The sequence below is a fragment of the Podarcis filfolensis genome, assembly GCF_964270895.1.
Source record: "Podarcis filfolensis genome assembly, chromosome: 6".
Taxonomy (NCBI): domain Eukaryota; kingdom Metazoa; phylum Chordata; class Lepidosauria; order Squamata; family Lacertidae; genus Podarcis; species Podarcis filfolensis.
The window spans coordinates 32,375,958-32,402,522 of record NC_139609.1 but is presented as its reverse complement, the minus strand read 5'-3'; the positions used below and the strand labels follow the sequence as shown (position 1 = coordinate 32,402,522).

The 26,565-nt window shown below is 40.9% G+C and overlaps 1 protein-coding gene across 35 annotated transcripts in view; it reads left to right on the top strand.

Annotated features, from left to right (window-relative positions):
- The window catches only part of ADGRL2 (adhesion G protein-coupled receptor L2), a 348,015-nt gene that overhangs the window by 194,346 nt on the left and 127,104 nt on the right, over nt 1-26,565 (top strand). For all 35 annotated transcript variants that reach the window (XM_083620857.1, XM_083620855.1, XM_083620869.1 and 32 more), the window contains one exon: nt 842-1,022. In XM_083620857.1, coding sequence (XP_083476983.1) covers nt 950-1,022 — 73 coding nt within the window. In that variant the 5' untranslated portion in view covers nt 842-949. The remainder of the gene's footprint in view (nt 1-841; nt 1,023-26,565) is intronic.

Genomic DNA, 26,565 nt, shown 5'->3' with positions numbered 1-26,565 from the left:
TTTTTTTCTTGTTTTCCTCCTCCAAAAACTAGGTGCGTCTTGTGGTCTGGTGCGTCTTATAGAGCGAAAAATACGGTAATTGGCTATAGAGAAGGGGATATTCTGCACATTCTCAGGGATGCTCTTTTCAGCCTTACCTGCCAGTAATGTGCTGGCATGGCCTGACTGCTATTAAACCCCAAGGCTTAAAAGCAGCAGCTTGCCTTAATGCTGCCAATGGCAAACGGTTTCCATCAAGACTTTGATGGATTGTTTTTGGCTCCCAGAAACCATGTCTCTGCAGAAGACATATTTTGGATTTGGCACTGCTGCTGGTCATAGGGGGGCAGGAGCTGCTTCAGCAAAAATGGATATTTTGATTGTATCGTTTCTGCCGCTTCTGCTTTTTGTCTGAGGGGGCACAGAGCCATACATAATACAAAGGGTGGCACTAGTGATGCAAGTGGAAGGCAGGGAAACTGTGAAGGAGAGACCTCCTGCTTAGTTTCTTTTGGCAGCTGCCCGACTTCCTTGTACGAGTGTTTGGGGTTTTTCTTTTTCCCTCACCTCGCAATGTTTTAACTTGAGACTTCATGGAAATCCACTTCCCTGGCTTCACCACTTCTCACAGGAACGTGCCAGCATCATTAACAGTTCCTGCCTCAGTTGGAAGATGATCATTAAAACATTGTTTTGTTTTGTTTTTAACTTGATGGTGGCCAGTTGTTGGTTCTTCCTGCATCCCCTGCCCGCTTTCTTATCAACAAGAGCCTGATCTCTACGTATTGTTTCGAAAACGTTTTAGTGACGCAAACATGAGTTGATTTTATTTATTTTTTTCCATTTCCGTTTCTTTCCCCAGTTATGAAGATCAATGATGTAGACCACCCACTCGAATGACGCTGGACATTTATAACTGGAATCTTTAAGGAATAAAAAGAAGAAATACGTCGAGAAAGGGGGGTCAATAATGGTGGCTTCTGATTGCAGAATGAAAAGGTTTTGGCTACTTCTGATAGTCAGCTTCCTCCAGTGTACAGAAGGTAAGATAAATTCTCTTAAGTTAAAATTTTAAGTTTCTGTTGTGATGAGATGTGTCTGCTCATGTAAACCGTGAGAGTCCAAAAGGACAACATAATTTATTGCAGAAAAGATGCTCCTACCCTAGTGGGACAAAACTTATTTTGGCATACGATGGTATATTTGTCAACTTCTGATGCTTATTCTTTTGGGCTTTATCCACATGTGATTGACCAATATGATTATACTTGATGTGTATATAATATTTTTCATTTTCATGGCGTATTGTTAGGTTAGGTGAAGCTATTTTTCCTGTGGCTTTTCCATTCCTTTCCCCCTCTCTTTATGAATACCTTTTAAAAATTAATTTTAAGTCATTATGTCCTTGAAATTATGTTTAAGAACATGACTAAAACAGCTTCCCAACTTTGCTTTAACTATTAGTAAGCATCTGCTGCAAATTCTAAGTGGCCTCTTATTTAAAAATGTAAATGATTAATTGATTCCTGACAATGGAATATGTTGTCTAGCAAGTGGAGTGCCGGGGTGACTGTCCTTGAGTGGCAGGTGGTTTATTTTTGGATTCCTCTTGTGGAGCCATCTCAAAACGCTGTCCTTGAAAACCAGCAAACTGCAAGTTACATAAACACAAGACATAGCAGCTTTAAATATGTATGATCCGATGGAAGAGAAAGTGCATTCGGGGCTATTGCTTTCTCACTTACTGGTCTTACTGACATCAGTGTGGCAAGTCGTTAGTGGAAAATCAGCACTGTACATCTCAGAACTGGGTAAAGTGTAATTTTGGTCTTCTCGAATGGTTGGAAATTAGAGAAATGGAAAATAAGAGGGCAGGAAATCCAACAAGTGAAAATCTATAGGTATCTGGGAATCTTATTCCAGAGCAATTTAGGGTGGGCAAATCATCGCACAAATGCCATAAAACAGGCAAAGTGCACCTCATCAGCAGTTGCCCGTTTTTATTATCAGAAAGGCAATCAATTTATTCCTGCGGCCAATCAGATATTCCAAACAAAAGTGCAATCCCAGATATTCTATGGAATCCCGCTATGGGTCCAAGCATATAATAGTGATTTAAAAAAGATTCACTCCAGCTTTCTGAGACGTATTCTTGGACTCCCAGCTGTGATCAAATATGAAACAATGTGTGCAGAAATAGGCATACACACAATGGAATATTGGGCCTGGTCCACCTCAATAAAGTACTGGTTACGCTGCCATTTTCGCTGCCCTCCATCAAGTCTGCTCGCTGATTTGCTCAAAGACTCCTACAAATCAAGATGGTATCAGCACCTCGAAAAAAAGATTGAATCTTTAGGCATCGAGCTGGAGCCCCTGTACAATTCTAATGAGCAATACATTTTCCATAATATCCTAACTAGACTAAAGGATGTCGAGAGGCAAAATATTATGACAGCTGTAAACAAAATTTGCTCGCCCATATTCTATGATTTAAATATCTTAGATAGCAGAGCCAATTACGTCACCAAATTAATAATTCCAGCCCAACGTAGGGCTTTTATGCTGGCCCGTTTGAATGTTTTTCCCTCAGCATTTGTCAGGGGAAGATATCAAAACACCCCTAGAAACAAGAGATTCTGCAGATGTTTTATGAATGTCCCGGACACGGTAGAGCACATTCTCTTTCAGTGCCCATTGTACAGTACGCTCCGTCAACGCGTGCTGTCCCCTCTTTTGGGTGGTTTGGAGCCCCAACAAGGTGAATGTGTGGGATTCTGCCTATCCGACGTTGACCAAAGGGTAACGGCGGGGGTAGCCGAGTTTTTGGTAGCAGTCCTCCAAGGAGCAGGTTAACAAGGAAAACCACTGATTTTATATGTATATATATATATATGTATGTAGCCAACTGCTGCCTTTCTGTATATATCTCAAGGCTTTTATATGTTACTTTTTCTTTTATCGTTTTATTTGTATAATGCCTAATAAAGGTTTGAATAAGTAAGTAAGTGTAATTGAAAGTGGGTCACCATCAACTTAAATCTCAGTGCTGTTTGAAAATTTATTTACCTACTGTTAGATGCAGTACCTAAGGCTACACTTAAATTAGAAAGAAAAGAAGAAGTGTTTTCCCCACCCCCTTTTTTCGAATAAAATTGTCATGTTCATTTTCACTGGTGTCACAGACCTAGTCATTTGTGCTAGCGTATTTCCTTTCAACACTAGCACAACACCCCCCTGGCACTGTTGCAGTGCCATGCTTGTGTAGCAGGTTGTCAGGATAGATAATCAAGCAAAGCTGCTGCCCAACCTCCATTCATTCCGTATAAGTCCCATTGAAATGAATGGAGATTGCATGCCATTGAATTATACAGTGTATCTCCTTTATCTTAGTTCTAATTCATGAAAATCAGCTAAGAGTTCTTAGCAACAAACTAGCTAAACTGCAACAGACATTTTGTTGTTGTATTAAAAGAAACAACACAGGGGGCAACGGATCACAAGAGCTGGCTGGCAAAAATCATGATGGGGGGGGGGGAACTGTGAAGCCAGCCAATGCCTCTACATAGCTCCATCCTTATATCAGACATCGTAATATGTCGGTATATCATGATATTTAGCTGGTGATATTGTCATGATGTTGAAAACCAGATATTGCCCAACTTAGGGTTAGGACCGCATTGTTAATGTAGCGGGTGAATGTAGCCACTGTTTTTATGTGTGGGATCTTATTACGATCTCTTCTGTTGGCATGGTAATAGTCACCCTTCATCCCAGCCCTTCTCTCCTGATAATGTTTTGGAAGGGAATTGAGGAGTTTCATATCTGTGAATGCTCCTGTGAGCCTAGTTGTGTATCTGAGGTGTCAACCCCTGCAAACAGGGTAAAGGCACCGAACGCCAAGGATTGTGTTCCCAGCTCCCTCTTCCCTCCCACATGTTGAACAATAAAGACCACTGTTTGCTTCCATGAATATCTTGCAGAAAGCTTTAAAACATTCTATATCTATTTAGTTTAATGTTGGCTCTGTGCTAAGACACGGCTCATGGGCTTGAATTGGAAAAAAGAAGAAGTGTCGTGTAGGAACTCCAATTTAGATTTCACGCAGTGTAGACCTGCAATCTCTCTCAGGGGATATTGCCCTTTGAAAACCTGGTTTGCCTGACCAACTTTTAAGACCTCCCCCTGCCTCCCTACAGAGTTGTCGGCGGAGTGTCGAAGGCCAGCTCTGACCAAAAGCGCACTTTTCTCAGTTGCGGTTTCATTAGTTGGTAATTTGTGATTTGTCAGAGAATATTGTTATATACGTGTACTCCAGCTGGCCTTTATGCCTTTAGTAGAGAATTAAATTTTTATTTTCCTGTGGAACTGCAGTTTATAAATGAGAGGTGATGTACTATGCCAGCCACCTTTACGAAGTAAAGAAGTTAAAAGCTAATGAGAAGCTTAGATGTCTACATGTAACCACTAGGTGCCCTGAGTAATTACTGCAATGCCTTTTTAAAAAAGAAGAAGCGGGGGTTGTTTTAGTGATAAGAAATTCCTGTGAAATACTGCGGAAGTATTGGGCACATTGAAAGCTTCCCTATTATAAGGCACCATTTGGGCTATCCATTTAAAACAAAATCATGCCACTTTAAGCGGTCTTGTCTACCCCACCCATAGGAATTGCAGTTGGTTAAACGTGCTGAGGATTGCTAAGGAGACCCCCTATTCCCAGAGTGATTTAACAATCAATGTGTCTCCTCAGGGAACTCTGGGAATTTTCGCTCTTTAAAGGGCGCAGAGGTCTCCTAACAGCTCCCACCCTTAACAGGATTCCCAGGATTTTTTGGGGGAAGCCATGACTGCTTAAAGTGGTGCGATACTGCTTTAAAGATATGGTGCATATGGGGCTCAAATCAGGCAATCTGTCTCTAGACTCTTATCCAAGATAGAATCTTAGAATCAAAGAGTTGTAGAGCTGGAAGGACCATTTAGTCCATCCCCCTGCAATGCATGGATTTTTTGCCCAATGTAGAGCTTGAACCCACAACCCTGGGATTAAGAGTCTCCTGTTCTGCTGACTGAGCTGTCTGGGGATATTGACTATTCAAGCAAGTCCAGAAGACTTTCCCATTGTCTGCTATGTGGTCTATTAACAGGAAATTCCAGGAACTCAGGGTTGGGAACCTCTGCATGAAAACCATGTGTGCATAGCACAGGTTTTGACGCTTCCTTTTATTCTTTTACATCATAGTAGGCTCCCTTACATTTCAGTGGATGCAGTTTACTTCCCTCCATTAAATGGAATGGAGAAGATGACCTATGGACAGGGGTAGCCAACTGGATACCCTCCGAATCTTGCTGGACTACAGCTTCTTTCATCCCCAGACAACATGACCAGTGATCAAGGATAATTTGGGGCGGGTGTATGTATTCCAGCAGCATCTGGTGGGTGCTACATTGGCCCCTTGATCTCAAGGTGCTCATGTAGGTTCCTGATCTCAGAATAAATATCTGGATAGGGGTGATATGCTGTTAGATTTTTTACTTTTGAACTGTACAGTTGAAGGGGAAAATCAACCCTGTCTTTTATCAGCGATACTTTGATAAATATTTGAGCTCAGTACTGTAGATAAGATCGAGGAGAAGAAAGAAATGTCAAATAGCACTGTTTAACAAGCAATATTTCGAGGGGAGAACATCATCTGCATACATTAGGGATGGAAAAAGTGAAATGATGAATTTCCACCATTTCCGAGCTAATTTTCATTTCCATTTGTAGCATTTCAAATTCATGTTGTTCTCATCTCTTATTTTTCTTGCCTTTAGTTGCCAGCAGTTGCCAGAGGCAATTTTTGATGCTTCAGTACCGAATTGAATTCTTTAAAATAAAAAAAAACGCAACATTTCTCACTTAAAAGAAAACTGGGAAAGAAATTGGGAAGAGTAGACGGAATGGAGCCACATTAATTACAAATTCTTAAAATAAATCAAATATTGTGGTTCTCTGTTCTGGAAAGGAATACTAATGTGGAGGTAGCTTCAAGCCAAAGCAGGGGAAATGAATCTTGCTTTATTGGATAGTCTTGCAAGTTCTGCTTAACAAAAAATGTAATAGGCTCAGGTGTAGCTGTGCTGTACCAGACAGAACTATATGTGGGAAAGCATCAGGAGCAAAGGTGAATGTGGGATTGAGTTGTATGGGGCAGGAGAAGAGGTTCCAAGATGAAGTTTATCACCCAACAGGCCCTTCTGAAGAACTGGGATTTTGGACTTGTGGCAGTTGAGGTGTAAATGTGAGGCAGAAAGTGAACACCAACTGTAGCGAGCCAGATGAGTTTCTTAGTTCCTGAAATCATCAAGGAACCCTGATATGAAAGCTTCTATATGGGTAAGGGACCTGAGCTGCTGTGGACTATAGGTGCAAGGCAGTTTTCTTGGCTAGTGTGGGGTGCCTTCCTTTGTCATATATAGGGATGGGAGATCTGATACATCCCAGATCACTAAATAAAATTCTACTACAGGCTCGAATCCCCTTTGCGCTTGTAGTTTTAATGGACAGAATGAAAAAATGAACCACTGTGGGGGCTATAAAGGCAGGTGCTGGTTCAGGAAAGGTAGTGATGTTTTCTGCATTATCATCTGTCAAGTCAACAGTCCATTTCACCATTTCTAAATTACTAGCTCTAAAAGCCCATGTTGCTATGAATACAAATGGTGCTATATCCCCACCCCATTGTAATTGGGGTAGGCCTGGAGATAGCTTTTTATCAGTAGATGTGTGCTATATCCTTGGATGAGGAAGGTATTTAAGCTTCTCAAAATGGTAGGATGAGGAAGGACTCCAGTGGTTTCAGAGCCATTAATCCCATAGGTGTCTGTAATATTAAGTGTCTGTAATGTTAAGGGAACCACAGTCCATACCACATTCATTACCACAGTAATGTTTTTACAAGTGGGGCCCACTGCACTTTTCGAGTGTAAGGAAATGTGGTGTAACAGGAACAAACTTCCTAACTGGGTAAATGCCATCTGGATTCTCCTCAAGAAATGAGTAGCAATTCTGCACTCCCTGCATAAAAACCACATCCCATCAAAATGCATTGGAGGCGCATACTCAGTTAAAGCATGTTGTTCTTTGCTAATGTGTCCAGAGGAAAAAAAAACCTAGGCATAACACTGTGTAGAAGATGGAAGAAAAACATAGCAAGAATCTACATCTGGTTCAGCTCCTGATAAAGCATTCGCCAGATACTGTTTTAGAGGAGCTTCCTGACAGGGACATTGCAGTCTTGTTTCAGTTGTAAATAGATAATGGTGTCTGAAGATATCGGGGGGAAAAGAAACTACTCAAAAGTGAAGAAATAAAATAGAAGACGTTAATGTTCCATCTTCCTTAAAAGTTATTCTTTTTTTTATTGGAGTAATATGAGCAGTTTTTGTTTTGAAAACCACAGCCAAGGTAATAAGTTACATGAAGCAGCGAGTGCCTAACATTGCAATGAAAGAAAACAAAAGAATAAAATATGTGCTGTTCTAATTCACATTCAATGTAATAAAGCTGATGGTAAAACTGGGACCCCAGTAAACAAGGGAATGCTTGCTTTCCCACCTGCAGCTTCCCTTCCACTACCCCTTCACATTTGTGCACCAATTAGCTATAAAGGTAAAGGTAAAGGTACCCCTGCCCGTACGGGCCAGTGTTGCCAGACTCTAGGGTTGTGCGCTCATCTCACTCTATAGGCCGGGAGCCAGCGCTGTCCGCAGACACTTCCAGGTCACGTGGCCAGCGTGACAAGCTGCATCTGGCGAGCCAGCGCAGCACACGGAACGCCGTTTACCTTCCCGCTGGTAAGTGGTCCCTATTTATCTACTTGCACCCGGAGGTGCTTTCGAACTGCTAGGTTGGCAGGCGCTGGGACCGAACGACGGGAGCACACCCTGCCGCGGGGATTCAAACCGCCAACCATGCAGTCGGCAAGTCCTAGGCACTGAGGTTTTACCCATAGCGCCACCCGCGTCCCTACCAATTAGCTATAGTTGACACCAATCGAATCATAGAATTGGAAGGGAATACGAGGGTCATTTAGCCCAACCCCCTGCAATCCAGAGGGACGCAGGTGGCGCTGTAGGTTAAACCACAGAGCCTAGGACTGGTCGATCAGAAGGTCGGCGGTTCGAATCTGCGTGACGGCGTGAGCTCCCGTTGCTCGGTCCCTGCTCCTGCCCACCTATCAGTTCGAAAGCACATCAAAGTGCAAGTAGATAAATAGGTACCACTCTGGCGGGAAGGTAAACGGCGTTTCCGTGCACTGCTCTGGTTCGCCAGAAGCGGCTTAGTCATGCTGGCCACATGACCCGGAAGCTGTATGCCAGCTCCCTCGGCCAATAAAGCGAGATGAGCACCGAAACCCCAGAGTCGGTCACGACTGGACCTAATGGTCAGGGGTCCCTTTTCCTTTACCCTGCAAGCCAGCAATCTTTTGACCAATGCGGGGCTCAAACCCATGCTCTACTGACTGAGCTATCTGTGGTGGTTACATACGGGAATGAAAGTTCCCCACTGTATATGCTGTGGCCCTGATCAGATCAGGCTCATACATTTGAGTAAGGGGGGGGGGGAGCACACAATTAGCTCCAAGCAAGGTTTTTAACATAACATGTAGTGTGACCTTCAGATGCAAAAGTGATGCATTAGCCATTATAAAAACAAATGAAGGATGAGAGCTCATTTGACCTGCTATGGTCAAGATACTCCATTTTCTCTGGCCGAAACTATAAAGCAGAATGAGATGGCTGTGAGTAAAGTGACTTCCTTGGGTGATGTCAGCTGAAAATGGACAGCCATGGCCTTCACGTTTCTGCTCAAGTAGCTGCTTGTGTCTCTGCAGTGACATAATGCTTACTTCTTCATCCCATCCCTATACTACCCCACCTCAGGAGTGGCATGCATGGAGTTAATCCTGGTTTGTTTTCACAACAGCCCTGTCTGGTAAGTGCAGATATCTGCAGATGCTAATAATCAACCTGCAAATGGAGTATGAATGGATCTCAGTGCATAGCTTTCCATTTTGAAAGCATGCAGTGTGTGTGTCCTTTTGCAGCTTTCCTTCCTAGGAAGACAAGGCCTTGCAAAAACTGGATATATGAAAGGAGAGGGAAAATGGTCTAGGCAGTGTAGAGTAAGAGACAAACCTGACAACTCCAGTTTGTGAATTGCCATTTGTTGTGCTTCACTGAAGGAAACATTGTTTAGGAACTTAACTAGGAAGTCTTTGCCTTTGGCAGTCAAGGTATATATTAATGCAACTTTGCTCATAATGTGACTCAGGTAATTCTAAATCTTGAATTTCAGTGAGCTACATAGCTTCAGCTGTTCCTTGTTAGACACTCAGTTATAAACTTTGCTTAACACATTTGTGATAGTGGAAGCCATTTAACAGCTCTGGGTGCTCCATATACAAGGAATAAAAGGATGTTGAAAATTTTCCAACAAAGCGGTTGAGGAATAGTTTGCTAGTGCTAGCCCAATTTTTTTTATTTCTGTAGCCCTCTAAAGTAATGCTTCAATTTACTACTTTTCATTGTGATAACCTTGTTCAGTCACCTAAAGAATAGCTCCATGATCAGTCACTAGGATTAGATTGAATTGGCTTAGCTTTCTTGGTTAGACACAGTTGGTTAAAGGTATCTTTATTGCCATTTTTAGCCTGTAGTTGCCTCTTGTTTTAAATTACCTGAAGATTCGAGGTTACATTTCAGCCGCCTACGCATGGTTTGTGCCTAACAGCTCCTGTTTAAAAGGAGTGGTCCCCAGTATGTATAGTGCATGAATATTTATTTCTATTTTTAAAAAATAGTTGTGTGCAAAGTTGAAGTTTGTAACTTTCAAGGGCTGAGAATAGAAAGGAAATGAACAGACGTAAATTTAAATTCAACAACAACAAAAAACCTAGGCAAATCTTACAGATAGTATAACAAGCAATGTGTCTTTTAATGATTTAGTTGTGGAGGTGAACTTGAGACCTGTTTTCCAGATGGGTCCCATGAACTGTTTTAAAAAAGGGAGAAATTAGTGTACTGGAATAATCCTGTTTCTGATTGAGCTGTAAGTTCTGTTGAAATCAGCGGAATTTACTATAATATCTTGTAAATGAGTTTATGAGAAGGATTTGGGACAGAATGCAAGGAACTCTAGCTTAAAGTCACAAAACTTTGAGAGTAAATAATAAGTGAATAAGTCAGAATTGTAGCATAACCCTTGAGGAACAGATGAACTTAATGCAAGTCACATATATCATGTTATGACTGTTGTTGCTTGCCAGGGCATAGTTGCTTTATTTTTTTACAATATCGTACAGTATTTGTTGTCTACTACTGTATAAACCCTTTTGTCAAATTTGTGAAGCTTCAAACATTATGCATAGCTCTTGCCACAATAAATCTAGTTGTTTTTAGACGTGGGTGGCGCTGTGGTCTAAACCACAGAGCCTAGGGCTTGCCGATCAGAAGGTCAGCGGTTCGAATCCCCGTGACGGGGTGAGCTCCCATTGCGCGGTCCCGGCTCCTGCCAACCTAGCAGTTCAAAAGCACACAGTGCAAGTAGATAAATACTGTAGGTACCGCTCCGACGGGAAGGTGAACAGTGTTTCCGTGCGCAGCTCTGGTTCGCCAGAAGCAGCTTAGTCATGGTGGCCACATGACCTGGAAGCTGTACGCTGGCTCCCTCGGCCAGTAAAGCGAGATGAGCGCCGCAACCCCAGAGTTGTCTGTGACTGGACCTAATGGTCAGGGGTCCCTTTACCTTTTAACTTTTGTTAAAACAGATGAACAGACTAGTCCTTCTTGTGCATAGAATGGGGCTGAGTGGCTGTATCTCTGCCCCTGCTGCTGAGGTTTTATGGTGCTGCACAACTCATTTCAGACATCCTTTCTTTTCTTTTTTTGGATGGACATCTTCAGGGATCTGTATACATCCAGGGTTTCAGAATGTGGCAAAAGCCTACATGAGTAGAGGAGTGGCCCAACATCCCTTTTATACTCACGGAATCATAGAATTGTAGAGTTTGAAGAGAACTCAAGGATCATCTAGTTCACATCTGGTCCAACCCCCTGCAATTACATATGTGAATGGGTTGGTTTGTTTCTCCAGTACACAAGGAAAAGTGGCTAGAACACTGTTTAGTTTTAGAATTTTCGAATGCTCATCGTGTTTGTTGGGTTGAGGAATGAGGAATTAATATCATCAGAGCTATTTTCCTTCTCGCTTCGGCACCTTCTTAGGAAGCGTTAGTTTAGCCACCAGTAAAATCTGAGCGTGGCAGATTCATTGAATGGCAAGGTGTTTTTGACCTTTAGAATGCTAAGGTGTCAAACACAGTATAATGAACTTGCTTGCTTTTCTTACATTTATCACCTGATTTTGTTTTTGAAACCTTTTGTTAGCAGTTTACCAATTGGGAGTAACATACCAATAATTATATATTTTTATTATTATTACTATTATTAGTAATTGAATTTCTATACCATACTTTATCCGAAGATCACAGGGCAATTGATAAGCAAATCAGCAGTAATCCTGAGACTATGGCAAGACAGAAACCGTGCTCACTTTAATAAACAGAGCAGCACCATATTTTGAGATGGTGTCAATTTTTCTCTGCCTCCAAAAGAAACCTGAGAATCTCTACTAAATATGAAATTTCTGTTGTGCTAAACCTTTTTTGTGATTTCATTATCGCTACCCACTGACTTTTCTTTGAAAGAGAGTTGTAGGAGTATCTGCATATATCCTTTTTGGTACATGCAGATCATTGGCCAGAGTGATACTGCAGTTGTTTTTAACAGAAGGAAGACAGAGAATCTCCTAATTTCAAATGAGATTGAACAATCCTAGTGAGAGGGGTGTGTGGGTGTGATTTTGGTTGTGTTAAAAGGTACTTTGTAGATGCTTTCCTGCTGTTGGCAAAGAGGTGTGAAAAATTAATTCTCGCAATGCAGTCCCCCCCTCCCAACTGTGGAACAGTGTTGGAAAGGAAACCAAATTGTGTTATGTGGTTGGTTTCCTAAGCACTTTCTACTGGAAACAGCACATATAATTTAAATGCCTTATTGCATGATTAAGAAGCCTAGTCTAGGAAAAGCTATGTACTTTTTTTGTACAGTTCCCTGTACCTGTAGTATTTTAGAACAAGAAATGTCCTTGTCTTGGAGATTTTCTTTTGTGTCCAAATCTAAGAGGTAACCTTTCACTTTTTTTAAAAAAAAACTTTTGCACTTAGGGTACTTTCAGTTATGAAAATTTACTTTAGTGTTCAAGCAGCAAGGTTTCCTTGCATTGATTGTGACATGTGTGCATTTTTTGGCATTAAACTCTTGAGCATAAAAGTAAATTGTCGATTGGCTGTCCGTTTGTCAAGTACAGCCTCAAGAGACAGAGGAAAGCTAGCTTGAGATGTTGCTCCATTCTTAACAGTAGAAACAACTAGTTATAGATTTCTTTTGCAAGCAGCTTGACCTCCTTATCAGTTATGGATTTACTAGAATGAACAGAAAGTGTTCCATTTGAAATGTGGAGATACAAATGAAGTTTTGAAACACTTTGGCTTCATATTCCTATTTCCTTCCTAATGCATCCAATTGTGATCTTTTTCCCCTGTCCGAGCAGAGGAATTTCCCCTTCTCTCTCTCTCTCTCTCTCTCTCTCTCTCTCTCTCTCTCTCTTTCTCTCTCTCTCTCTGTGTGTGTGTGTGTGTGTGTTTCTTACTATGTCATCAGATGACAATCTTATTCAAACAAGATGTTTCTTAGATGAATTTTAATTATATAGTCTAGGCTCAAATGTATATTTGGCACCATAATTCTGTTTGGGAAAATGAGGTTTTGTGGCCATTTAGAACTGATTATGTATTTCAGTGGGTTTGATATGAATCTGCTCTTAGTAAACAGAAAAAGTACCCTTGTTTCTTGTCCGTTTTCATTATTTAATTTGCAACAGATGAAGCTGGCATGCATACAGACTGGAAAGGGGCAAACTGTGATGTAAGTTATTGCCAATTAAGACTGATGAAGTCTTGAAAACTTAATATTAAATGATTATTTTCCAGTCTTTTTTCACCAGTGCCCCCAAGGTTTGGTTTACAGTTAAAGAAAATATGAAGTTGTAAATACAAACATCATTTCATTTATTAAAATAGTAGGCTGTGAACACTTTACAATCTCTACAACCTGTTGTGAAGTGTATTATGAAAGAACTTCAGTTTCAGTTTTGAGTTAATTACTGGATGCATTGTTTATGATGGGATTATTTAAAAAGTAAGTGTGAGACAGAAATGTTAAAAGATTCGCAGAATCTGAAGTCGGGCCTTTTTGAGTCAAAAATATATGTGGTTTATCATAGTTTGTGGAATCAGTCTGTCAGTAAATCATTTTATTTGTGCACCACATTTCCAAAGTTAAAACCATGTTCAAGGTGGCTTACAACATTATAAAAGAATTACATAATTGCAAGCATAACAAAAGTAGATATAAACAATAAACACAACATCAAAAAGTAAACAGCCAACTTGAACAAGATCCACATAAATTGTAAGAGCTAAAATAAATATCGATAACAGCAACAGCCCTCACTCCCAACAAAGCCCCCTAAACAGTATCCAAGTCTGCTTAACAGCCTCAGCTTTTGTAGCTGGAGTCAGTCAGGGCCCTGCCTTCTGAGGCCAGGTGGGGAAAAGGCTGCAAGGCAGGGAGCAGGTCTTCCAAGATGCACAGCCAAGATGGTCTCTGGCCTCTTTAGCAGCCTCAGCTTCGTAACAGAGTATGTCTGCATACAATGGTTTTCTGAGATACAGTGCATCTTTAAAGGACTTGAGATAACACTGGCTCTTTTCTTACAATATAACCACATCATGTAAGATCTATACATAACTATTTGCTTAGTAACTTCATCAGTTAAATGATTAGAGCTGTAATGATTGGAAGGCTTCTGCTGAATTTACTTTCAAATAATCTCCGTTTAGCTTTATGTGCAAACCAGGAATTTTGGTTTACAACAAATGACTGTTAGGTGTTAAAACCAATTTCAATTCATGGTTTATGAAGCTGATTGGTTTAACTACCATGGTTACGTAAACACAGTTTAGTGTGAATGCACGAACATACAGGGTCCTGGAGAGGAGCTTGTAGCCACTAAAGTTTGACTTTAGTGTGTTGTTTGAACCAAGGCTTTGCAGTTAAGCTCTGTCCTGACTAACCACTAGCAGTAACCATGGTTTGTTCTAGGTTTGGCTTAGTGTGATGTACAACCCAGTCCAGTATGTTTACATCATGATGCCTGCTTTCATCCAAAATTTTCTTATGTCAGTTCGTAGAAGACAGGAAGCTTGTTTAATACTTTGCTTTATTCTGATATTGCTTAGAATAAGATTTTTTTTGAAAAGGATGCTTTCCTTTGTTGCTTTTTCTTTTCCTTTCTTTTTTTTTTTTTTGTTTGATGACAGAGATCTGCTTTATTTACCATGGCCCTGCCATATTTCATTCTGTCTGGAGAGTAGCTTATTGACTCACAGCAAAGATCAACTGGCGATAACTGGGAAGCCTTTTGCTAGAAAGGGTGCGGCTAAAGAGATGAGTACTGGTGACCCTGTTTCTGGTCAGACTAAACCATTGATATGCTGATCAGTGGGCAGCAGTGCATTTTAACACATTCAGAGATGTTAAGCAACAGTAAAACTCCATAACCGTTTAAATGACAGCAGCTGACTATTTGAATTAACTTTCTATTTGGCTTAATTTGGGGTCCTAATTATTCCTAACTTACGTGAATAGATTTCAATTATAGTATACTATAGGGATTTGTAGCTAAGGCAACTGAAGGAATCATTTTACCTAAAGTACTTTTGTTCAACTGATTAAGGCAGGTTAAATGGAAGGCTAGAAAATGTGAAACCTCTTTCCTTGAGGGGACCTAAAAACAATTGCTTCAAATGGCACCAAGGAAACAAATGTGGTGAAAAAGAAGTTTGCTCTCCCTCTGTTGTAGAGAGCCAAAGTCTTCTTTGTTAATGTATCACATAATCCTAAATAAATTATCCATTCACCTACCCTGCAAAATAGAGGGTTTTGTTGTGGTTGCTATAATAAAATTGATAGCAAATAACTGGAAATGGAGAGCTATAATCCAGTAATTTAAGGCTGTGGTCCTATGGCATACCTAGGAGGAAGTGAGTCCCATATGTATAAAAACATAACACAGAACTGAAGTCAGTCCAGGTCTATAGCAAGCTGAAGGTGCACAGCTATGGAACAAAGCTATGCACTCTCTCTAGTAAGTGAGCAGTATGTTTGGCATTTCTTATGCCCCAGAACCAGAAGCGGCTCACTGGATGGGGTGGAGCCACTCTGGTAGTTCCCACCAGGTGGTTTGCTGTTAATTGCCAGGAGGAAGAGGGGTAATGTGGTGCAAACACACCGGTAAGAGTGGTAGATTGGACATAATAAACAAGTGTCATCGTCCCCCACACAATGAAAGCGCCCCCGGGAGACCAGAGGATAGAGGCTGCTCAGTTATTTTGCCTTGGCTGCCATCCCAGCATCACCACTCCTTTTAGCTACCCACCCTATCCACTTTGGAAAAGATCTTGATAGCTTAGGTAGGGGAAAGCTATTTTGAATGGGGGAAAATGTTGAAGGGGAGCAGCTCCTTAACATTTCACTATTTAAAAGTTTTGCTTCCTAGGGCCACTTGGATATATATATATATATACACATACACATACAGTGGTACCTTGGGTTAAGAACTTAATTTGTTCTGGAGGTCTGTTCTTAACCTGAAACTGTCATTAACCTGAAGCACCACTTTAGTTAATGGGGCCTCCTGCTGCTGCTGCGCCGCCGGAGCACGATTTCTGTTCTTACCCTGAATCAAAGTTCTTAACCTGAGGTAATATTTCTGGCTTAGTGGAGTCTGTAACCTGAAGTGTATGTAACCCGAGGTACCACTGTGTATATATATAGAGAGAGAGAGACCAACAGAAAGAAACACATAAATCTAATTTATGTACTTGGATCCCAGAGCCCTGGCTTTTATTGGATCTTCATAAAACAAGTCTGAAGCTGCTGTTGGTGTGAATTTTGTATTTAGAGCTCCAAGAAGTACGAACTTAAAAAATAAAATAAAAAATCAACTGGTAAATCCTTCACAGAACTTCACTTGATTTCCTAAATAGATATAGAATGGCACACCAATTCTAGTAACTCTTACTCCTAAGTAAGTTCCACTGAAATCAGTGGATATCACCACTTTCCATTTCAGTTTAGTAATCTTGTCTAGGCATAGGAAGCAGTGAATGTGCAAACTGTGAAATGGCTTCCTTGACAAACTTGGTGAAGGAAGTTGATCTATGGCATGAAGATAATCCTCCTATACTAAAACAAATCATTGGAGGTGCCCATCAGAATTCACCCAAATCTCTGGATGAGGTGACTGAATTTAGGGTCAGGTCCTTGGGTTTGTAGGCTCCAATTCTTAAACCGCCATTAAATTATTGTTAGGAATGCAGATGTTGTTGAGGAGCTTTAGTGTTGCTTTCCCATCATTGGGATGCAGAACCCTTGCTGCGTTATGATAATGGTTACCAATGCCTTGGGTTGGGGGGGGTAGTGGGGCTAAGAACAAGAAATGGAACAATTGCATGCCAACCATGCATACATCTATGAATAACCTATTTCTGACATAAAGTCCTAGTTTTGAAGGGTCAGGTTTAATGTTTATGGCAAGTGAATGCTTATAGTTGATTTAATGCATTGTTTGCAGTGTCTCTGTAAGTTGTTGTTGTTGTGAGTGGTGTGTGTGTGTGTAATATTTGGTATAAATGTTTTCAGGTTCATTTAAATTTTGGTCCTTGTTTCATTTGAGCTTTGCAACAGACCAGCACCCACTGTTTCATCACAAGCCCTATGAGAAAGACTGTCAACATGCACTCTTTTTTTAAAAAAAATTATTATTATTATTATTATTATTATTATTATTAATTTATTGAATTTATATACCACCCTATACCTGGAGGTGCTATAGCTGCCACCATACATATGTCTAGAATTGCACTGTTAGTCTGCTAGAGTTAAGTGTGCCTCTCATTTACACGGAAGTAGGAGAACTGTCACCCCGAGTTCCCAGTCTCCTGCTGGTGAGGCCACTGCCAGGAACCCAATCATGTAAAGTTTATTCCAAGTAATAATAAAGGTAAAATAAAAGAGGAGCTGAGTGTGAACAGTCACTGAGAATATCTGGTTAAGCTTGCACTATACAGCCTACTAACATCAGCAGAATCACACCAATCTCCTTGGTCACCACAAAAACCATGAAGTCTTCTTAGGAACTGGAGGGAGAACAACATAGAAGGGAGAATAGGCATTTTGTAATGTTATGGCTTTAGGAGAAGAAGTTGGACTTCAATAGAAATAGCCGCTGATACAGGAAGGTGCTCACCTCACCTTTTGGGACCAGGAGATTGGACTGGAAGGGATGCTAATGAAGAAGGTGATTGCCTGGCAATCTCAAGTAGACTTGACAATGGGTTCTGTGATTGTACAGTGGTACCTCGTGTTAAGTACCGGTACTTAATTCGTTCTGGAGGTCCGTTCTTAACCTGAAGCACCACTTTAGCTAATGGGGCTTCCTGCTGCCGCCACTGCACGATTTCTGTTCTCATCCTGAAGCAAAGTTCTTAACCCGAGGTACTATTTCTGGCTTAGCGAAGTCTGTAACCTGAAGCGTATGTAACCCGAGGTACCATTGTATATCTAAAAGTTGAAGGAATGCAACTCTGTTCTCCTCAAAGGAATGATGGCCAAATATCTTGGTTAGGGAGGTTGTGTATTTAAAGAGACGTACAGCACCTGCCTTTGATCAGAGTCTTGCTGGATGGCTTGCTCTTCTTACTGGTTTCTTCCATTTAAAAGTACTCCCGCCCCCCCCGCCAAATGCCAAAATCTTATTACAATAGGAAAATGACCCTTACCATGTAAGCAAAGAAAGTGGTCACAGCTGGTGCCTCCTTTGTGCACAGAATCTGCATGTCAGCAATTGGACGAGGTATTATTTCGGGGTATCTGTGTTATCATTGAATATGAAACTGTTTCCCGATGACAGACAGATGGAATGTTGTGCTGAATGTGTAAATTGGAATTATCGCATCTAGCATTTCTCTTTGCCAGGTGCCAGCTTGCTGCTGCGGCTCGACACTAATGTTGAAGGGGTGCCAGGAGTGGTTTTATTTGCTAATTATCTCTTAGCATCTCGGGCAAACAGCTTGCCCAGGTGTTTTCAAAAGCACCTAGCAGGACAGTGCAAGGCTGCAGGTGCTCGTGTAGTGATAGGACAGCACACAGAATGCCGTTGGTATCCGCATCCATCTGTGTAATTGTTTTATTAAGCTCGGAGTTCTTTGAGCCTATAACGCACTCAAGTGCCAGGCTGGCAATGCTATCATTGAGCCTCTTGTTCTTGACTTACACCAGCTTTCTCTTAGTACTTTCCCTCCAGCCCCTTTGTTATAAAAAGAAAACGTGAGACGTTCTCTAGCAACAAATGAATCCACAGGTGTTCTCCCTTCCCTCTGTTGGTATGAAATGCAGATGATGAAAGTGGAAAAGTTGGCTGAAGTTTCCATACTAAATAAGGTTTTTAGGGAACTATGGCCACTCATTAGGGTTTTTTTTGGGGTGTGAAATCAATGTAAAAGTTAGATTTTAAAAATAAAATTAAAAGAGAGAGAGAGAGAGAGAGAGAGAGAGAGAGAGAGAGAGAGAGAATGTGCCACTTTATCGCATCACATATTTGATCTCACTAGTCCTGTGGCCTGCTAACGTAGGCCAGGGTTATTAACCCCACATTGCAGAGTGAGTAGGAAGAAGGGATGGCAAAAAAGTGGGGTGGTCACTGATAAACTTTAAAAGAGAAAATGAAAGTCAAAATTGCTGGTTATGTTTTAAAGGAGCGGCCAGTGAAATACAGATTAATGTATTGTGCTCTTGTGATTAGAGAAATTTTCAAATAAAGCAGTTAAACAATTCTTAAAAAAACAAAAACAAAAAACCAACCAAACCTGAAAAAATAAACAAGAGTATATTGGTTTGGTATATATACACACAGAATAATATGAATTCCTTCCCCCAGCCCTTCTTCTTTCAGCATCCTATTTAAAGGGATTAAATAATTTTAGTAATGCTGTTTTGATCTGCCATTGACACAAAGACATCTCCTTTCTGAGGTTTTTGCCATGGCAGCTCTTTGTGGGCTGGAGTTAATGATTAACAGAATACAACTGAGTTGATAGCATTTTTATAGTTCTTTCAAAAATTGCTACTATATAACTCACTTTTAAATGGCACTGTTAAAAAAACCAGTTGGTTTTGAGCTGGTGGGGGGGCGGATTCTCTTTTGTTCCGTAATCTAAAAATCCAGAAAGATGAATTATCTCTCCTCTGTGTCTTTTAATTAATGAGATGCAGCCTAAGACATTTCGTAAATTCTCATTCCACTGTCTGATTGCTATCCAGTATGCATCTAATGTGGCACATGCTTTGTCTTTGTTGTGGGTAGTTGGGAAGTATGCTCTTTTTGTACTTTTTGCTTTTTGAATGCTTGCATAGGGGGTATGCATTTCTGATTGCTTTGAAGAGCCTGAGGGAACTAATCTATTTATGGAGGTTCTCAAAACATTGGCTCATGACATCACACCATTCTGTGGCTTGTGCTAATCATAATTTAGAATTCAAACTGTGGTTTGATGGCCCAGATGTACAGGCAAAGCAAGATTGACTTGCTGAACAATGTCCTACCTTCGCCCTTCAATTGTCGCTCAGTTCACCTGCCTCTGACGACTCCCTGGATGCCATTCTAAATGGCTTTGTATCGCCACCTAACTGGCAAAGTGATGCCATGTGTGCAATTGTGTTATCATTGTCCATATACTTTTAACAGGAAGGCTTCCTGAAAAGTCCATTCAGTTCAGAAGCTTTTGGAAAGGTTTCTGGTTTATACCAGGCTGTTGAGCTTTCCTTTATTATTTTACCTATTTTTATGCTCTGCTACAATTAATCATTTGGTTATTGGTTTATAACAGAATAAAGTAGCATCATCTGTGAGCCAGTCCTTCACCTTCCCCACCCCTCTGCTTTCCTAACCCTGCCAATGCTCAGCTACAGCTACAGCTGCTTCTGCTTCTGCTTCTGCATCTTCTACAGATCATTGCAGGCAGGTATTCAATCAGTACAGTTCTGGCCCAAACCTCCCCATGATGATTCCTGCTTGCTACATTGCTGAGCTCAGATTACATGCTGTTGACCTACACACAGCCCCCTAACCCAGCTGGAGTGTGTTGAAAGCACTGTACTTTTAAATTCCACTCTTTCTGATGTGGCTTGGCACTTTTTTTTTGGCTGTGCATTCTCCAGAGTCCCTCAAATCTGCCTGACAGGTAGTAAACTAGAGAGGCATGTTTCCCAGATTGGGAAGAGACTGTGGAAGCTGGCACTTTTGTGTATCTGTTGCTGGTAGTTCATATTGTTAGAAAGGGTATCTTCTTGAACATCATCAACTTGTGTATTTTTGTGGTGGAGGAGGTTAAACCAGGGTCTAACAGGACAATTCTTATGTTCTTAAGTTGGTGCCACTGGATTCATTTTTAGTCTAGTTTTTATTTTATTTTAAGGCAGTTAAGAGGTCATTGATTGAGTGTTGTTTCAAATTCAGAAACTCAGAATGTGTGTATTCACTAGTGCAGTGGAGGGTGACATGCAGCAGTGGACTCTAGTTAGAAGATGGAAATTGATATTCTACTTGAGTGTGGCTCTAAAAGAGGCTGCAGTGGAATGTTCTATCTTCAGAAAGCTTGAACAGAGAAGCATACTTAGATGCTGAATACATAGAAGGTAGAGAGCATGCTTCTGGAGTAGCATTGGAGTTCTGCTGGTGCATCTTCTAAGAGTCTCACCATCTTCCAAGCTCATAATTTAAGATTAATTTGAAGCCAGGGATGGGCAGCCTTTGTACCTCAAGTTAAATAGCTGCTTATATTGCCTCTCCATGCTCTTGCTCAGCAACTCACCTTGAGTGGCTAGAAGCTGTGGATAAAGACCAATCTGTGCTGTTTCTGATGTCACAATTTACCGTACCTTGTGAATTCACCTGTGTCTGCCATTGTGGAACCATAATCTACTGCTTCATGTTCAGGGGGAAAGGAAGACTCCATTTGCAGATCTAGGGTTGCTTCTACCACTGTAATGCACTGTTTCAGTTGGCTGTGCTGGCCGCCACTGCCTGCATTTGTTGCTACAATGCCCCCTGGACCTGAGCCACAGGAGCTGTCTTGACTTGCTCTTGGTCTCACCTTGCTTTTGCTTTTCAGTGATGCCACTGCTCACAGCTTGCCTGGAAGGAGATCTATCCATGGTTTTCCTCTCCCCAAGGAATAAGCTGCTGTGGTTGGCCAGCTGTTTATTATAATTTAACTATAGGAGAGTGCCCAGGTAATCTTTAGAGGTTCTAGAAAATCCCCCTCTATGTTATGTGTTCTGGCAAGTCAGTTGACTATGTCCTCCTATGACGTCAAACCCTTCTGTGCATTGTTGGCTTACCCACTGGTCAGTGAAATACCAAGGCTGGGCTTCCTTGCTCTTAGGTGTGTGGTAGAAGTACCAGAGGTGGTAGATAGCATTGGTGCCTCTTCTATAGAAGTTGCATAGATAAGTTTTGGGCTGCACCCCAAACTGGTAGTGATTTCTTGAGAATGCTGTTGTGAGAACAAATAGCTGGCACATACAAACAAGAGTAACCTAAAGCACGTGGCTTTCAGAAACTTCACACACAGAAACTTCATACATACATATATATATATATATATATATATATATATATATATATATATATATTTGTCCAGACCTGACAAACCATAGTTTGCAAAACACAATTTCTGATTTGCCAGCCGATTGTAAAATATGGTTTGCCAACTTACTGATGTTGCACCAACTCTTGGGTTAAGGTTCTCAAAAAACTATTTTGGCATAACCCCTGAACTGAACCACTGGTTTTCCTTGTGAACAAAAATAATGACTTTCCAACAAGGTGCTCCAAGAAAAGGAAGCCAAGATTCTGTGGTTGGTGGCTCTTACTACTTTACAATTAAAGCGTTTTTATACATCAAGGCATAAAGCAGTTCTTGAAATGATTTATAGCCAGATGCTGGCTAGAATTCTCATAGTTCACATTACAGATACCTCTCTTTCACTTTTGCCTCTGCATTAACATCAATTAGGTAGCCACATAAATAACGCATGAATAACGGGCAAGAGGGTCTTGGACACCTAAGACATCCTCCAACTGTTAATATCCAAGGGGGGCTAGGAATTTCATTGACATGATTGCTATGTATCATGCCCTCTTATTTTTCACATTACAGATTTACAACCCTTAGAAACTGAAATGTGCAATCAGGAAATACTATAGATGCTCCCGTAACTCAAAAACATGTGATCTAGTTTGTTGGGGGCCACTGGATGAATCTCTAGTGATGTGATCAGGGGGGCCCCTGAGTCCAGATTATGTCATTGTTGCACTCTCTGGTTGCCACAAAACAATAGGGAAGCAAACACTTGCATGCACTTTCTTTTGTTAACGAGACTAAGGATTTTGTGGAGAAAAGGTACAGTGTGCTTTTATTGCAAGCATGGCTTCAGGTGGCAGTTGCTGTTTGTTTTTCTTCCTTTTTTTAATGATGTGTGTTTGGAATCAACAATCTATTTATAAAAGTATGTATATTTGCATTTAAAATTCTAAATACAGAACACCTTTAAAGTTGGAAAGAGCTTAATTAGCACAGCACACATGGTAGTGATTTGCTTATAATTTATGTAGTTTGTAAGGATAGCTGACAAATTAATGCTAAAATGAGGAATGTAAAAACAAAAAATCCAAAACCAACAACATTTGATTTGATTCCTGTGAAGAAAATTGTTAGTTTTGGATGCGTACAGAATGTGTGGCCACATCAGCTTTAGACTGGCACAGCTGATGGTCCTGGAGATCATGTCTCTTGGAGGATCTGTGAGACTTTAGAGCAGCGGTTCTCAACCTGTGGGTCCCCAGATGTTGTTGGACTACAACTCCCATCATCCCTGAGCTCTGGCCTTGCTAGCTAGGGGTGATGGGAGTTGTAGTTCAACAATATCTGGGGACCCACAGGTTGAGAAAGGCTGCTTTAGAGTGACCCACAGGTGAGAAACCTCTCCCCTAACACCAAATGCCCCATTTGGGGACGTTCCACTGGCTACCAGCTTCAGAGCTCCCCCATCTCCAGCAGCCATCTTCCTTTCCACTAGTGGAAGGCAGTGAAGATGTGACTTTGCTGCAGCCTAACCTTTCCCCCCAGTAGCATGGTATAATAGTATCGCAGCCCCAGTTGTGCAGCTCATAGAGTAGGCAGTGATTATTATTAACACAAGAGTGGACTTTGAGATGCCTATTGTATAAGTGCAGACTGATGGGCTGGGAATATGGTTATATGTGATAAATGGTATATTAGCCATGTGACTACAAACTGTCACTTAAATTTACATTTCAAGCCTAGAATTTTATTTTAATGTCTAAGGCAATATTCCTGGGTAGAGTTGCATGGGGAAACACGTTTTGGTAGCTGGATTGAACTTGAGCATGCTGAGAATGTAAGGCTTTTCTTTAAAAAGGCAGTGTTCATAGGGGTGTGGAGCTAAGCTTGAAAGTGGATAATAACTACTGAAATCTAAGTATCGGAGTAGCTCTGAGCAGAATTTTCACTAGTTCAAGGGGCAGAATTGGTTACATGGTTCCTTGCCTTTTCCCACGGCTAGTAAAAATCATAGTCAATTGTGCAAAATTTGCATTTCTCCCCTTTTCTAGAAAACCACAGAATCCTGCTTTTCTTGGCACGAAATTTTGTGGTCCAAAGAATATGCTTGCTTAAGTGGCTAAGGGAAAGAATCATAAAAAAAACCCCCAACTCACGAAGTTTTCGAATGACCACCATGGCTTTCTAAACCTCCTCCTATACATCTAAGGTTGTAGATATGCAAAGTGGGAAAACATCATTTTCAGCGTTAAATGATAATTATGTTTCTTTTGCGTGCTCAGGTAATTTGTGGTTTCTCCCCAAGCTTATCTGAGCAATTAAACAAGAGAGGAAATTACATAAAATCAAGATATACATCATCAACATCAAGCCTGAATAAAGGCATCGTGAAATAAAATATAGTTGCTGTAGTATAAGAATGCCCCCCCTCACGGCATCATGCTTTTTTGTGTGTTTTCCTTTTAATCATTTCCTTTTTTAAATTTTTTGGCATAATCATATGCACATTTCCAACTCTATATTTTTTTTAAAAAAAATGTCCTGAAACAAAACACTCCCTTTTTTGTAGGTTGTTGAAAAGTGAGCTCTCAAATTATTCTGGCTACAGCCATATGAGTTGCTCTTCGAAATCAAGTCTTTAGCATAAGACGGCTGCTGCAACGGCATCCTCTTTCATCTTCTGCCCCCTCCCTCCCCCCTGCATTCCCACACTTGTGCCTGCATTTCCCAAAGGTCAGGCCTATTGGGGATGGTCTTGTAAACCAACCCCAGTAATAATGTAATAAAATGCAACTGATTCTGTGCAATATGGGTAGTAGAAACAGCCAAGGCTGCGCCTGTGCTTACCGTTTTCATTAAAACAAAGCAGCAGTGATTTCTGTCTCTTTCCCTTGTCTCCATCCCAAATCTTTAACAGTTTTCATCAAACTGAGTTCCATCCATGCTTTCAAAAAGAACCCCAACCCCCTTTTCATGTAGAAAATAAACATATTTCCATTTGTTACATGCACTGCTTTCGAAGCATAGAAATGGTCGGTGCCGCACATGGTATATCTGATACGCTTTTAGGAATTTTTGGTCTGCTGAGCGACGACATTAATTGTAGATTTTAAATCTTGGTATCTAATTGAAGCCCCCAACCTCTGGTGAAAAGGTAATCAGTGTGGATGACTTTGTTACAATAAGGAGCACTTTGTCGCTTTGACTTTGTCAAGCGGCAATGGTATTCTTAATTAAATATGTTCAAATTTTGCCTGTGTTGAGAAACTTTAATGTTCGTTTGAACTAATTAATGGGCTGAATGGTTAGAAGGTGAAATGAGATAAGGCCATCTTGAGTGTCCCAGAGTTTCTTGGAAGCTAGCTTGTGTTCCAAGAAGGAAAACTACATGTATTGCCATTGTAGAAGTATAATGTCCATTATAATTAATCCAGAATGCGTCAGCTAGACTGATGACTAGGAGTGGGGCCACCGAGACCATATAACACCGGTCCTAAGAGACTTACATTGGCTCCCAATACATTTTCGAGCACAATATAAAAGTGTTGGTGCTGACCTTTAAAGCCCCAAACGGCCTCGGCCCATTGTACCTGAAGGAGCGTCTCCACCCCCATCATTCTGCCTGGACACTGAGGTCCAGTGCCGAGGGCCTTCTGGCAGTTCCCTCACTGTGAGAAGTGAAATTACAGGGAAGCAGGCAGAGGGACTTCTCAGTAGTGGCGTCTGCCCTGTGGAACACCCTCCCATCAGAGGTCAAGGAAATAAACAACTATCTTACTTTTAAAAGGCATCTGAAGGGAGCCCTGTTTAGGGAAGTTTTTAATGTTTAATGCTGTATTGTGTTTTTAATGTTCAGTTGGGAGCTGCCCAGAGTGGCTAGGCAAACCCAGCCAGATGGGTGGGGTATAAATAATAAATTATTATTATTATATTATTATGTCCATGATTCTAGAATTCTTGCTGTGCTTGGTCTATGATGCCCATTTCATACACTGAGTTATATAAGAATTCAAAATTTTTGCATAGTGGACTTCTTGCATAGTGCACTTTTTGCATAGTGGACTTCCTTCGATCAAGGTCTATTCTTGCTGCAATAGTGTCTTGCATGACTAAAGCCTTAGTGGATACAGATTATTGGTTTTTCCATCTTTCCTGACATGTGAATCACTTTCCTTTTTTAAACAGCACTTGTGCAAAAATGTTTGTATGTGCATGGGTCAAGAATTGAGCTTGTATTTAAGCACATGACTGATAGGTTGTGGCTACAGTGGAATGGATAAGCAAATAGTGATATTTGACCATGTGTTAGAGCCATTAATGAAGCTATGTCCAATGTGGTTCATAGTCATTTTAGGCTTGAAAGAGCTGTTTTGTAATAATCCTTCCAAGGCCTATGAGGGGCCCCAGAAGTGTATAACTAGAGACAAAGCCACAACTTGGTTTAGTTTGAATATATCCCCATGGTAAGTCTGTATTATCCTGCCAACTAGTAAGGGTGGTTTTACCATACAGAAGCAGAAAATGGCTGCATGTAGTCCATTCAGTATTCTTAGGTGAGCTTCTGGCTACATTAGGGTTGTCATACACCTGGATTTTCCCGTGCATATCTGGAATATTGCAGTCTGCAGCCATATCAGGGTGGAAATCAGGAAAATGCCTGGGAAATTCCGGACGTATGTCAGTCCATGTTTGCATTTCTTGATCAACAACTCCGCCC